The 16070-nt window shown below is 38.4% G+C and overlaps 1 protein-coding gene across 13 annotated transcripts in view; it reads right to left on the reverse strand.

Annotated features, from left to right (window-relative positions):
• LOC119720635 (talin-1-like) overlaps positions 1-16070 on the reverse strand; it is a 114241-nt gene that overhangs the window by 93749 nt on the left and 4422 nt on the right. For all 13 annotated transcript variants that reach the window (XM_038190389.1, XM_038190401.1, XM_038190400.1 and 10 more), the window contains exons 2-4: positions 2886-3059; positions 1546-1643; positions 967-1041 (exon numbers count right to left, since the gene is read on the reverse strand). In XM_038190389.1, the coding sequence (XP_038046317.1) occupies positions 967-1041; positions 1546-1643; positions 2886-3030 (318 nt within the window). In that variant the 5' untranslated portion in view covers positions 3031-3059. The remainder of the gene's footprint in view (positions 1-966; positions 1042-1545; positions 1644-2885; positions 3060-16070) is intronic.

A 16070-nucleotide genomic window follows, 5' to 3' on the forward strand; every position in this document is an offset into this window, starting at 1 on the left:
TGATCGAATATTCAAAATATTTAAAAAGTGCTGGTCAAGTTTTACGTGCGCCAGCCTTTACTGGCCACCGATCAGGGTTTGCGTGCGCCTGCGTTGTCGAAAATTGACAAAAGGCTTAGTAAAGTAATACAAAGAACATCATGTATTGATATTTTTTGTCTGGTATATTATAGATGTTAACCCTCCTATTGTTTGATCAGTCACAGACAGTCCAAAACATCTTCCCCTTCCCCTGCCATGCATTTGTAATCAGACTAGTAAAAAAACAGTCAGATCACGTTTGATCAAATTCCATCAACAGACAAAAGAAACCCAACCCCAAATTCAAATCTCAGAAGTTGCTGTCCAGATTGTTCATAAAGGTCCGCACGATAATACTACCACATCGGTGCATCAATACAGCATGGTATAATTGTGTAAAGTGAGATTTATAGCTTTACGGTGTAAACTGCAGCTTTCGCAAATGTCACACACGTGAAACATATAGCCTGGTTTTCATTTAGAAAATTCCTCGCAAATGACATGCAAACCCTTTCTGTTTTATTGTCTGAGAAGTTACTAAGTAATATGTAAAGTTGGTTACAGGTACCCAATCCCATAATCTGGAACCGGTTCCTGACATCAACGGTTGGGTACTTGGGTACCTGGTTCCAATGCACAGCCCCAGTTCCCAAAGCTTTAAAGTGATTGAAGGAAAGAACTCATGATTTGCTAAAGTTTCTGTATTACAAATAGTAGTATGTATTATAAGTATTAAATTACTACAAAAATGATATTGAAGACTCTACTCCGGACGCTTCTGTCGAAACACCCACTCAATTTATTTAGATGTGTAGTATCAATGCATACAAGGAAGTTCATTGGTATGAGTTCACAATGAGGAAATTAAATACCCAAATTATGTAATCTAATCTCATTGCGAATTGTGACAAGTAGTATTGAATACTCAATAGTCACAAAACTCACCAGCAATGTTTTCTTGGAGCCATCCAGCATCTTCACCTTCAGGGGACGAATCTTCTTGCGATACTCCAACAAATCCTGACATTGCAACCAAAAAATTTGTGTTTCAGTAATAATATTCGAATACTAAATTAACTACAAAATATGGAAGCTTACACGTACATTTAATAATAATCTGGGGGGCTAATCATCCTAACTCGCAGCTGAGAAGCTGAAATGCGAAGGCCGCAGGTCCAGCCGAAGGCATGTAAAGGCGCCTTAGGTAGCCGCCATATGACCCACGTCTGACCAAGGAGCACAGCCAGATCAAAAGTGTTGATTTTTACCGAGGGAGGAAAACTGGAGAGCTCTGGAGAAAAACCCTTGTGGCACAGGAGAGAATCAATGAACAACTCTACTCACAGTTTACTACTCAGAGTGTCCCATTTTACTGGAAATGTTTGTTTTTGATACAAAAAAAGTAAACCGGATTCATTCAATAGGACAAAACTCTCAAATTTCGTTTTGACTGCTGTGGACAGTCGGCACCCTCAATCATTTAATATTGCCGCAGGATTCATCTAAAAGGGACCAAAGTTTTACCCCTTGCCGGAGGAGATAATGCTCCAGCGTCTTTCCTGACTCTAGCCACACCCCTTTCTTGGGATCTTCATCGGCAAGGAACAGTCCATACTCGTTGGCTGCAAAGACAACAAGAGAACAATTTAACGAGAACATACACGTTAAGTTGGGGAAAAAAAAACCAGCCACTCAAGGGAAAGGATATAAATTTTTGATTACATCTGTGCGAAATGAACACCTACACGTACATGTAATAATTGTCCAATCAGTGTGAAATAAAAAAGCCAATTATTTCGTAATCAGTGCAAACGAAGATCCAATAAGCCTCTGTACTGATGACGTCACACTTTGTTTACATGTGCTTTCTTATGGGAGCCTGGTGGGGACGACGGTTTCGTAGCCCCATAGAAGAGTGCACAAGTAAACAAAGTGTGATGTCATCAGTACAGAGACTTACATGTATTACTTGCAGAAGAGTGATTTACCAATTTAATGCAAATTCAAACAGGTCAGACGTCAGACAATTATTGACCATTTCACAACCATGTTTGTCTGTGCGTAAATTTTGTACTGTAAGTGCATTCTACATGTACATGTACATACCGGTAGTCTGTAAGTGTATGTGAAAGCATGAATACATGTAGTTGACTAGGCTTGATCATTTTTTTCATTCAAGCTGTTTTTGTGTCTGATTTCACATCTGCATGTGCGTGCACAAACACAAAATACATGTGCATGAATCTTGGATGACATTCACAATGCATGATTACATAAATTCACATGTAAAAGTAGGTAGCATTATTTGTTTTTTTTGTGAATTTTGTTCATTTGAAACAACAAAATTGCTCAAAATCTTACGAAGGGTGCATAACAACTAACCTGTTGAAGTTTTAGCTCAGCGGATACTGTATATTTTTAGAAAATACATAACTGGATCCCGTTGCTACAATGCGCGCAAAAAAGTGTGCCTGCAGGCACCCATTGTGAAACCACCTTCAATGTATGTTAGTTTTCTTCCAAATGATACCATTTTTATAGGTGGAATAATTTCAAAGGGTATTTGATACCAGTCCTGTGTTCAGGTTTCCGTTCTCAAGTCATTAGGTAGTTTTTCAGGTATAACTGCAAATGTTCTTACGTGGGTTTAAAAACTACATTTATATAAAAGAAGCAGAAAATCTCTGGGTCTTTTTTGACAAACCTACATACATGTACACCAGCGTACCACAGAATCCTTCAACTAAATCAAAGAAGTGCCCTCCCTGAACAACCATTTTGGAACAGAAAATCAATTTTAAGACTGAAATTTCAAACACCGCACATTCTCGCATATCTGCGGATCAATGCGTCAAAAAACTCACGTTGGCCAAGCAACGCGGCCGCTTCGGGGTTCTTGTCCCGTATGCTGCGGCACACATCGAAGACGAGCGCCGTGGGATCAAACTGCATCGTCTTGGTGCTGTTGGCAGCCACAATGTTGATCTTCAAGGAAATCTTGGCCGCCATTGTGGCTGGCTGGTTATAACCACTTTAATCTGTAATTTTTAAGAAGAAATATAAATATAAACTAAAACAAATACGTAAAGTGAGACAGAAAAATTCCAGATGTGCCATCTGGCCAACAACTTTAACAGTTTGAATACCATGGAATGTGTTACATACATGTATAATAAAAACAATAAGAAATATTCAAATTGTCTGGTTTTTCATGACATTGTTTTACATACTTATCTGAAATTTACGTGCAACACTTGTGTGTATTTCCACATCAGATTTATGCAACTTTTGGAACACAGGAACATTTCAATTGTAACCTTTTACACTGTCAGGAATTCTGCAGAGTTTATTACAAAATTTGAGAAAGGATTTTTTCTGCAGACTTCGGGCAAAAGTAAATTTACTACAATTATCTAAATGTAACATGCACAGTGTAAACTTTAGGGACTAAAATTTAATATACATGTACATGTAGCTTTATACATGTATGAATATAATGATAAATATACGATCAGACCAGAAGCAGATGGGAAATTCCAGACATGATTGCTCTATGTCTCAGAGTGCACTATGGCAGCAACCATGAATATTTCATTGGGAATTTGCACAATAATCAATGACATCTGGATGAAACATCTCAATGGTGAATTACTGTCTGATGTAAGAACAAACTTTTTGATGATGTATACATGTACATGTTCATGTATATGTGCCCAAGGTAAATATTGAGCTTTCAATAATTATACAAGTACCGTATGAATACACATACATGTACATGTGTATAATCTACGAAAACATATCATACAGGCATGTACACGATCCTGCATTAATTGCATGTACATGTAGATAGTAAAAGTAGTAAAGTCAGTCCCGAGCCAATGTGGCTCATCAGGCCGGTGTTTATCTCCGGTTTCCTTGGCATGAAACGACTGAGAATATTTCTACTCCCCCTGAATGGGATGCCAGTCCATCGCAGGTTACTCCCCAGCTAATGCCGGTACCCATTTATACTCCTGGGTGGAGAGGGGCAAGTGGGGGTGAAGTGGCTTGCCCAAGGACACAATATATGGCCAGCGGCTGGATTCGAACCCCGGACCCTCTGATCATGAGTCACGAACCCTAACCACTAGGCCACACACATGTAGATAGGGGACAATAAAAAAACAAAAAGCGCCTGCTTCCCTTTTCCTCGCCGCCTCCTTTTCTTGTTCTCTTTTTTTTATTCATACATTTCTCCTTTTTTTTTTTTATTCATACATTTGCACTATATTTGCACATTGTCAATATTGTCTTGTTATTTGTTTCCAACAAAATTTTAGCTATGTAGAAAGGGTGACGGCTCCTTTGGACACACTTTTATAACAGCAAAAGAGTTGAAAATATAGAAGAATCCATCCCCAGTTTAGAAAATCCGCCATCTTGGGGAGAAACAAAAGCGCCCCCCTGCTTCATTTAAAAGAAAGTCTGGACAAGAAGTTTTATTCAGCCTGAAGAGGTACAGTCAAAGTACACATTCTATTGGAAGCAGAACCAGCATTTATTACTGTACTGGTATGTATGCATATCTAGTCAATGTTTGTACTGTAAATGTACTGTAAAAAAAAATTACACACAAACACAATAGAATTTTTTTTTTTAACAAACAAAACAAAAACTTCATGAGATAGTCGGGCAGTTAAAGAGGTTGTGGAATGCTTGAAGACATTTCCGTCATTTTTTGGGTATATGTAACCTAATGTGTGATGAAATAAAAACGACTATTGTGTCTGTCATGAAATGAGTACAAAAGGTACTTTGAGAGCTGTTTTTCAGGTCCTGTTTCGACCCGAACGTGCAATTTGTGTAAAACTCGTCGTTGGGGGCAGCAAACAAAACATAGTAAATCGTGACGTAATAAACAGGACTGGTTTATACTATGCTGCATCAGGAGTCCTGTTTATTACGTCACGATTTACTATGTTTTGTTTGCTGCCCCCAACGACGAGTTTTACACAAATTGCACGTTCAGGTCGAAACAGGACCTGAAAAACAGCTCTCAAAAGTACACAATGTACCTTTTGTACTCATTTCATGACAGACACAATAGTCGTTTTTATTTTTCATCACACCTTACGCTACATATACCCGAAAAATGACGGAAATGTCTTCGAGCATTCCACAACCTCTTTAAATGCACCCTCCTTATTTATTCCAGTTCAACAGAACTCGTCTGCGTGAGCAAAACAACTTACTGCCCACTCCACAAAATGTCAGCCAGACGCAAGCGCGCCCGATCTAATGCCAATCGCTTGATTCTATTAAACTCTCTCCGCGACAGCCCCTCGGGCGAAAGGTGTTACTTTCAATTAGCAATTTGAACATCGGTCGCTTTTCTTGTCTTCGGCGGGGCGACCGAGATGAACCGGCTTGATCATGCGAACAAGAGTTCTTCCCACTTTAAGAGGACAGCGCGTGGTTTAAGTGTGCCATGGTACCTGGGCAGAGGTGGCTATTTCCGGTTTGCTGCCGGACTTGCCCGCTGGGTCTGGTGGGGCATGGAACATGCTCAGCCTGTTAACTGCCTTCATTGCTTTTTAAGTACTCTAGACCGGTACGCGTACATGTACGTCTACATGTTCATGACTTGTGAACAATAATACATGTAGGTGAGAAGTCTGTATTACAAATAAGCTATTCGTGTATAACACCCATGTAAAGTTCTTGATCAATAAATGCTTAAAGGACCTACATGTACATGTATGGCAATGTCATTTTTTTAATGCAATCCTTGAAAGTGCACCTTTAATTGTGTCCCTTTTAACCTGATTGTCAATTTTTGTTGAAATATGAACTAAACTTAACCCTAACCCCCTAGGCCCTTGTTGCTTACAACCATCCTCAATCCTCCAAAATCCTCCAAAATTTTCCAAAATTTTGCAACTCCGCCTAAATTTTTCAAAATTGTCAGACAGTCCTGCCTCAAAATGCATTCATCCTCAATCCTCCAAAATCCTCCTCGTCCCAAAACTTTGCACTCGTGTTTAAATGAAGGATAACCAACGCCAAATCCTTCAAAATCATCAGACAGTCCTGCCTCAAAATGCATTCATCCTCAATCCTCCAAAATCCTCTTGTGCTTCAATCACCATTCATCCTCAATCCTCCAAAATCCTCATGTGCTTCAATCACCATTCATCCTCAATCCTCCAGAATCCTCATTTGATTCAATCACCATTCATCCTCAATCCTCTAGAATCCTCCAAAACCGCCAGGAGGATTTTGGAGGAGTGAGGTGGGTTAATGTAATTCCAGGCAGAAACCTACATGGTACAGCTATTTCAGCACAATTACAAAAAGGCGAAAGAAAATTTTGGATATTTTGCTGTTGTAAATTTTCTTTTTTGCTACATGTATGTCAATACATGACAGCATAGAGCAAGGACGAACAAACCTTTCTCACAAATTTTTTTCAATGAGAAACTTTTGGGTTCACAATTTGAACAGAAAAATCCTGAACTTAACAGTGTCTTTCTGGAATGACATCACAGCAACAACGCCCTCAATTGTCCAGAGAAAGATGGAAAAGTTTTAAATGTGTAATTAAAGAAGTGCACTTTTCCATAAACTTAACCAAACAGGGACATTAGTTTTCATACATTTAAAAGGAGTAGAAAGGTGCACAAAATGTGTTTCTGAGAAAATTTCATCGCATGAACCCTTAAAGGGAATGTACAACATTTGCTTTTGCTTCAATTTTCAGAAATAAATGGATTAGGAGGATTAATATGTTATACAAAATATTGGTAAACTGATTTGTTTCACGTTTTGGGCTTGTACATGCTGGAAAAACCAAGAAAACCTATCATGTTCTTGTAGTCTGGTTCCCTGACCCTACTTAAGATGAAACGGAGCAATTAATACACTTTGGGGAATGGTAAGGTCAGAGAATCAGTCTAGCAGGCTTGTACCCCTTCAGAGGTGTGTAATCATATGCAAAGAAAAGTCAGAATAACTAAATATGAAAAATTAAGAACGATTTTTGAAAAAAAAAGTTTTCTCCAACGCTGGTCGGCCGACCAGCGTTGGAAAAATACAGGTTTTCTGGAAAATGTCAGCACACCAGGAGCCACGATTTTAAAGGATGCTTTAGACTGTCAGTCCCTAACAATTCAGTAATTTGATCATTTCGTTTTTTGATGTTTGCAAATGTTGTATTTTCCCTTTAAAAGAACATAATTTCAGAGTTTCTTAAACTGTATCATGCTAGTGATGGTTGTGTATACGTAGACTAACCCGGCAAACCAAATTAGATTTTGGTAACCCGGTTGGTCGAAGGTGCCTGAAGTGCATGTGTATTACCTGAGCGCAGCTAGCATGAGCCTGGTGCCACCTCAGATAATGGCTGGCACTGAATCAGTCTTTACATTTGTGGTCCACTTTTTTTCTGTCCCTGTTTCATCCGACTTCTATGATTTTGTAATTCTCATTCAATCCTGTTAAAGCTATAGTCCATCATTTGCAGCAATCCGAAAAGTAACTGGCGTAATTATTGTTGAAAAACATACTCGGTTGAAAGATAGTAAGTGGACTAAACTCCCTGTGAAATTATTCTTTCTAGCAAGCTGTCATTTTGAAGTAATCAACGAACGAAGGCCTTTTCAATGGTGCGTCTTAAGACGCACCGTAGGAAAATTTAAATTAGTAGTTTGTTTTGTTTTTCGACAAAGCGCGCGCAATCATTGGCACACGCGCACGCGCGCGCGGTTGCTATAATTCGTCGGATCAGTGCGCTACATCGCGTAGCTGCAATCGGCTCAGTGAGAACGTGTCTCGGACGCTGAATTCAGGCCCAATTCAAAACATGATTCAGCAACTGTTGATTTGAAATTGAGATCCTAGAATGCTGTTTTTCTCAGAATATATACAGCTGAAGCTGAGCTGACATTTCATCAGGCTAGTTGTTCAGTATCCTTCATTAGATTTTGAAAACTTTTGTTGCTTCAAACGAACAAAATGCACAAATTACAAATGATGGACTATATCTTTAATGCAGTCGTCCTCCAAGAGTGATTATGAATAGCAAACTACATTGTATCTACCCAACAAATAAAAATTGTTTTGAAGTCATTCTTAATGATACTTGAATGCCAAATTACAAAGTACCAAGGACAGGAAAATGTCACACTTTGGACCCTATAAGGACCCACAACATTTGAGAATAAATTGTAATGTATACTGTACATAGTATAGATGTACATGTATGTTGTCAACTTTGTTCACGTACATATGTATTATGGCACATTGTTTTGAATGAAGTTTTTGGAAACTGCTTTCAGTGTGTGTATGTAAACATCGTTGAAATTCTTCGAAGTTTACCCGGTACATGGACAACTGTTTCTGGGGGGGTTAAATAATGGTAAAACGTCATGGCAATCAACGGACTTGCACTGCCCTGTTTCGGTGATTATGGGACAAATTTTAACACGTACCTAAAGAATAAGGCAATTAACATTCCAAAGATATGAGTAATTACATGCAGCAGGTGTTAAGAATGAGAATTTTACCAAATAAGGCAGTACGGTTGCCCATTAGCAGAATCAAAGCTGTGGACAGATTGATCAATTGAAATGATTATGTACTCATGTCAATCAATCATCTGGGATGACATATCATGTTATCAACTTCACTGTACTGTTACAATTAAAGTCAAGCAAACAAATGTATTTATCAACCAATGAGCATTCAATTTGTAATGCAGTGACCATGTGAGTGAAAGTCTAACTTATTACACAAGACAAGAGCAATGTACATATGGAACATGTACTCTTAAAGGTAAAGAACATACATGTATACATGTTTTTAAACTGTGTGTACAGTACATGTATGCACCTGCAGTGACAGAGCAATACACCGATCATTAAGCCCCGCCCCATGATACTAACTGACCAATCAAAGCTGCGATTGCACTATTCAATGTCCAGGGAAACATGCCTAATGCAGCTGGAACATGTAGTGTGGTATGTAAAAGTACCATTATGTTGCCCACGAATGCAGTGGGCGGAGCTTATTGGATCGGTCTAAGCTGTGACTGGACAAATGTTTTAATAGCCTTATTCGGATTGGCTCACGAGGCATCCAATCACGATGCATCATCAACCACATCCTATGTACATCCAGTACAGTTCATGCACAAGTGTATTTTAACAAACATTGTACAAAACAATTAACATTAGTTACTATGTAGTTAGAGGAACTTTGTATGCAGAGTACAAAGCGTTTCTTGCTCTACATGCAAAGTTACCAGGGTGGTCTAAGGAATGACATTATTGAGTGAACACATACGTATGTACGTATTACAGTATACTAAGTTTCAAAATTGGAACTTCTGACCCACTTGCCATCACCCAGTCATCCCGATGTCACCCCCCCCCCCCCCCCCATTCCTCTCACCCTGGTTCAAACTCAAGTCCAAGTCCCTACTTGAGTTGAGGGAGTGTAGTCAGGTTCTTGACCCCACAGTGAAAAAGCCGCCTCAAGATGAAAGCTTTAGTACACCCCCGTTTGTTAGTTTAAATAGACAAGGGTGAGCTGCCCTAAGGTGAGCAACCCAGCTATGTAAAAATATGACCTAGAACTGGAAGGCTGTACAAGTACGGTACACGTACATGTACCGGTATGCATTGTACATGTACACATGTACATGTACAGTAGGCCTACCGGTATGTATTCATACAGTTGCTCATCAACCCATACCCTCAAAAGTTGGGATCACAATTTCTTTCCAGGTACACAATATCCATCCCATACTGAAATTAAAGCTATAGTCCATCATTTGCAGCCATCTGAAAAGTAACTGGCGTAATTATTGTTGAAAAACAAACTTGGTTGAAAGATAGTAAGGAAACTAAACTCCCTGTGAAATTATTCTTTCTGGGAAGCTGTCATTTTGAAGTAATCAACGAAAGAAGGCCTTTCCAATGGTGCGTCTTAAGACGCACTGAAGGAAAATTTAAATTAGTAGTTCGTTTTGTTATTCGGCGAAGCGCTCGCAAGCATTGGCACTACGCACACGCGGTTGTTATAATTTGTCGGATCAGTGCGTGACGTCATGTATAGCTGCAATTCAAAACAATTCAAAACTTGAAATTGAGATCCTAGAATGCTGTTTTTCTCGGAATATACAGCTGAAGCTTAGCTGAAACTTCATCAGGTTAGTTGTTCAGTATCCTTCATTAGATTTTGAACACTTTTGTTGCTTCAAACGAACAAAATGCACAAATTACAAATGATGGACTACATGTACATCTTTAATTACCGTATCTATGTAGGCTATTCTGTGAATGACTTCACAAACAAATCACACATGTTGACTCTTGATTGGTTTTGGCAATCAAAGGTGTCAATTTCAGCAGTCTGTGGTCAGCTAATGGGCCTTATTCACGAGTTGGCCATGCTGAATTGAAAGTGGGGTAAAATCTTCATTTTTGGAACTTGCGACGAGAAACGAAAGCAAGTACATTGCTAAATAATTCAAGTCTGCTTAAATGAATAATTTAAAATTTGCAATTAAACATTCCCTAATGTTTTAAGCCAGATTAAAAAAAAAATGAAAGTAAAATAAGGCTGCATAAATAGTCTGGCACCATCCCGGGAACACGACAAAAATCTCGTGAATAAGGTCCATAGGCTTGTGTTCGGCCTGGACAGTACCAGAACAGTAATGTACAAAAAATGTACCTGTACGTCAACAACATGCTTTATCATAGGCCCTTACTTGGGTTAAATTACCCCTGTGCTTGGACCTTGAAGCACATTTTGGTTGGGCATATTTTGCATTATTACCAAATTTCTAACATTTTGCTTCAAATGCTGGACATTGTCGGCACAATTTCTGACCATTGTGCCTTCATGTATAGACAAGCATGCATGCGATTCTCCATAGGCCTTTTGGTTGCAACTACAACAGAAGTTGGAAAATCAAGCGGGAAAGTGAATAAAACTGTTCCAACCGTTCCCCCTCCCCCCGGGCAAAAAATAAACAAATAAATAAATAAAATAAATGCACTTTATGAACTAAATTGTACACTTTTGTTTGTATTATTTTTTTTTAGAGTTGTGTGTCCAAGGCAAGGGGATTGACAACACTACTGAGACAACGCAGACTTTGCAGTTCCTCATTGGTAAAAGAGTACATCTCAACTTGAATTTGTTTTTGCTACATTTTATGTTCATGTATGGAAAGAAAAACAGTTTTTTTCACACAATACTGTATACATGCATAATCCAAGATATTAAACAAGACATCTTTTGACAACTAGTGAAAAAAAAAGTCATACATGTAAAGAATCCCTAGCTTCATTTAGAAATGTGGAATCATTAAATTAGACCAGTACGATACCCCACTGTCATATCAAGCTGTCAAAAGATGAATCATAAGTCTCCTGAGGGATATGAGCCAAGACATATTGGGGAGTCCAACATCTGGCTCCGACATGACTTGTCATATAAGCGAGCATACATTGTCTTCAAGTACTATGTATCAACGGATGCAATTACAATGTTCAGTTGGGAAAGTCTGCATATTTGTTTTGCATTGTGACTATATTGACCATATTTGTGCAAGCAATAATGGATGTGCTCAATCAAATTTTGTACCGTGTCTATTTTGAAGTTAGTGAAAGCATTCTACAAATTGCATACGACAGCTCAAAATTGATTGTATGTCAATTTGACCAGGACCTTTGTAAAATGTTACCATCTGTCTTATCATTAGGCCAATAAAACAACATGGTCCATGTACACATTGTACTGTGCAATGCTCATGCACATGTGTACAAACATTACTGTGTAAAAGACTATGTAACATCCACATATCAAATATCATGTCAATGAACACTAGTTTAGATTTGCCAATCGAGTACACAAATTAAACTTATATGATTGCTACAGTAGCCTACAGGCTACAAACAGCATTTACAATGGTTTTCGCATCCGTACTGTGACTGTCATGTACATTTACGGTATACACATGTACATCAACATTGTTGTTCATGAAATTCTCTTCATACATGTACACAAATGTGGATGATTCAACGTGCACAGTTTGCACTGCATGCAATTTACAAATGTATAACGACACTCGTCAAATAACTGTAAGAGTTAGGAGAATAAGTACACGAAGTGTATGTAAAATGTCATCCCGTATTCAAACAGTGCTATTACAACTGAATTCGGATCCGCAGTGTACCGCGTTTGTCGTTCCTTTGTACCTCAATGTTTACAGTCAAAGCAAATCCAGGCACTCCTCACAATAGAAAGAGTGTGCAACCAAAGGCAGGGGGATTGTCCACACTCTTGACATGAAAGGAACGCTCAATAATACTGGTACTTCAAAGGTAAGTTGTGAGGTTTGTGCAATGGTAAAATGACTTGTGCACAGTTCACAGTCGACTTGTTTGCCTGATTTTAATGTGTGCAAAATGTGTCTCAAGTTGAGGTCACTTCATTCAAGTATGCAATATACGCGTACGTTCTTTGCCACTAGAACTTCTACATGTGATCCTACATGTAGAGTACCTGCATGTAGATCTGGACTTTAACACGAACACATGTCACATAACTTCGTATTTTAGTTTGCTTTGGTTAACCACCAAAAACATACTTCAATATCAAATGTTTGTGTCTAATATTTGCTCACCGACTGGCTATCATGTACATATCATGAGTGTGTGTAATCAACAGGGAAAACAAAAAAACACAGGATCGACCACAGCAGAAGAAAGAAAAACTTAGCAGCCATCTTGTATTTTGAACTGAGCGCATTGTATGTTATTAGCGTACAATCCTTATTGAACAAAATCCCCCACTTCAAAAAAGATGGCTATGTGATCTACACAATGTATTTTATCAGACCCACAGATAAACTAAGGCATGACATGTGATGAAATACATGTAAAGATTGAGTTCCCATTACGTCCAACTTTTTGAAATCTCTGTGAAAACCCTGCAAGATAATCAAACAGATCATGGATTGAATCAGGAGGTCAAATTGACATTAGGATGTACTGTCAACAAAAGGTATGCCACAGGAATGGGTTTCGACAGAATTCCTTTGCTAGAATGTTGAACATACATGTAAGCCTAGATTTATGTGGTGGTTACCAGAGCCACAGGCCTTTCAGCAGTTGTTGCACCTTATTGTTAACTGAGCTGACAGTGACATGCACCTTGGTTCATCCATGGTTCATTCTGTACCTGTATGCCTAATCTAACTTCAGTACATACTTAAAATGTACCATGTAATTGGATATCATAGACAATGACTGACAAGGCCATGTGACCTAACTAGTGCTAGCTATACTGGCAGGGTCATATTTTCATATTCCTTGCCAAAACCCAACAGTGTTGAACCATCTCATCACAGCCCAACACAACTACCAGCCCCACACAAAAAAGTCTAGACAGGAGACAATACTGAATCTCAATCAGATACAGAATGCGGCACAGTATACAGTACATATAAGGACACCCAGCACTTGGGAAGAAGTACTCAGTACAAATAGACTTGTTGAAATGTGCACTCATCTTGCGTGAATTTCTGTTCGGTAATCTCCCTCCGCTTTCAGCTGCACTCTTGTGTAAACTTGACACTCAGAATGGTAGGAATTTAATCCACAACTTCATCAACCACGTCCAGCTTTCAACTCACACTTCAAGCTTGTCACTTAATTTGCAGAGAGAGAGGCAGATTTTCTTGGAAAAGTAGACTGGCTCAAGTCTAAAACTAAAAATCTCCAGTAAGCCCAAGCCGCAAGATGAGGGACAGTCTCAACTTTCAGGGTTTCTGGCTGTGGAATGTCAGGCATTTTTGGACGGGAAGTTTGCGGGATGAGTTGTAGCCCTGAACATGCTGAATAGATACATCATACGGATATTTCAGTACTGGAGTCAAGACATCTCAACAACATGTACGGTACACTACATGTATGACTGAAATAATTCCAGAGATCTAGGCTATAATATGAATATTGAACTTTTTTCAATAGATAACTTTTCCTGTAGCAGTGTACATGTACATGTAGGTACTTGCCTTCGAACAATGTGTACAGTAATATAATATACTTTACATGAAATTGTTGTGTGCCAGGCAGAAGGGCGTATGCGTAATCACCAAAATCTTCCAGTAAAAGGGCACTGCAGAAAACTGCCTCTATTTTAATGAAATTTAAACATTTTCATCGGAAATCAACACAAATTCATATGATTTATAAATATGAGAACATTGTATTTAATACGCGTGGGGGAACATTGGAGCCTTTCAATGCAATTTTCTTGAAGAGTGTGTTTTCCAATCAGAACTCTCATATGCCCTTCTGCTGGGCACCCGACGAAATTCCCAGCTATTGAATTTGTAAAAACTGAACCAATAAAATAATTCATAATAGTTTGATTTATTGCATCGACCTTGCTACAGCTTTAATACTGTTTACGTCTTTCCCTTTTCTCACATTATGTTTACAAATTTGTTGACATATATATGCATGTGAAGTTTAAGAAATGTAGCTTGTCAAATAGATTGATAATTAGTAAAGATTGCATCTAAATTATAACAAGCTACTGTGTTTTTTTTAATTTTCCTAAACAAATGTAACTTACAATGCATGTGATGAACAGACCAAAAAGTAAAGCTGCAACCCGGGTTCAAATCCCACCTGGGCCAATAATGTGGATTGGGTTTTCAGTCCCTGTTTGATTTGTGCTCTGGCTGGCATCACATTATGGGGAACTTGTTAGGGAAATAAGGACCAAGTTGTGGGGAAGTTTCTGCTGTCCCCATAGTATTTTCGGTCCCCATAATAACTATCGTTCAACAAGTGTGTGGTCTCCACAATTACTAAACAAGATTGTGTGGCTTTTCCCTAGAATATCATTCTGGGGTTGTCCTGCAACCTCTTAAACTGTAATTTCTTCTCATTGTCTTCTCTCTACAGGTTTCTTCAGATTTGCTAGCTACAGCTTTTGAAGAATCCTGGGTTTCATTAACAAAAATGATTAATTAATTTAATTATAATAACAAAACTGCTCTTCAGAACACTGGGGATAAGCCCTCATAATGTAACAGTAATGGCAATATTATTTTTGTTGCACCAAATTTCCTCTTATTTCACTTGCAATTTCAAAGAGAAATCTGATCCAAACTCAAATGATTGATTTGATATTTGGATCATGGAAATGTAATTCTTAAGTTGCAAAATTACACTAAAAATGTCAGTTTGTGGTAGTTCTCATACCCTTAATAATAATAATAATAATACTGAACAATTATATAGCGCTCTAACTGTCATAGAAAGTACCACAGCGCTTTACACAAAATTGACGAAAATCCCCCCCCCAAAAAAAAAAAAAAACCACCAGAAAACAGAACAAGAAATAAACCACATTCAAAATACATGAGTAAGTAATAACAAATCTATCAAATTAAACAGATCAGTTAAACAGATCAGATCAATTAAACAGATGGGTTTTCAGGGATTTTTTGAATGTTGCTAGTGAGCTAGAGTGGCGGATGATATAGGGTAAATTGTTCCAGAGTTTTGGGGCAGCAGCGTGGAAGCTTTTCTCTCCAGTGGAAGTGCGAGTTTTTGGTACATGGAGTAATCTGGTGTCAGTAGATGATCGGAGGCTTCTGGTTGGCTTGTAAAGCTGAATGAGTTCGGTTAAGTATGAAGGTGCAGAGTCAGTGTTAAGACATTGGTAAACGAGGGTCAGAAGTTTGAAGTTGATTCGGTTGGGGATTGTCAGCCAGTGAAGATCGTGGAGGATAGGAGTGACGTTGTCATATTTTCCAGCCTGATAAATCAGTTTAGCAGCACGATTTTGGAGCCGTTGAAGGCGTTTGCAGTCAGTAGATGTTATACCGAACAGGAGTGACTTTAAATTAGTTTGAAGAAAATTTGCCAAGAATTGGAAAAATTCTGACATAACATTATCAATCAAATGAATCCAATGAAACTAGACACAAAATCTATTTTGAAAAAAAAAAAAATTACTTCCTCTTTCTACTCTATCAA

Source organism: Patiria miniata, unplaced genomic scaffold (assembly GCF_015706575.1).
Source record: "Patiria miniata isolate m_02_andy unplaced genomic scaffold, ASM1570657v1 HiC_scaffold_9, whole genome shotgun sequence".
Taxonomy (NCBI): Eukaryota; Metazoa; Echinodermata; class Asteroidea; order Valvatida; family Asterinidae; genus Patiria; species Patiria miniata.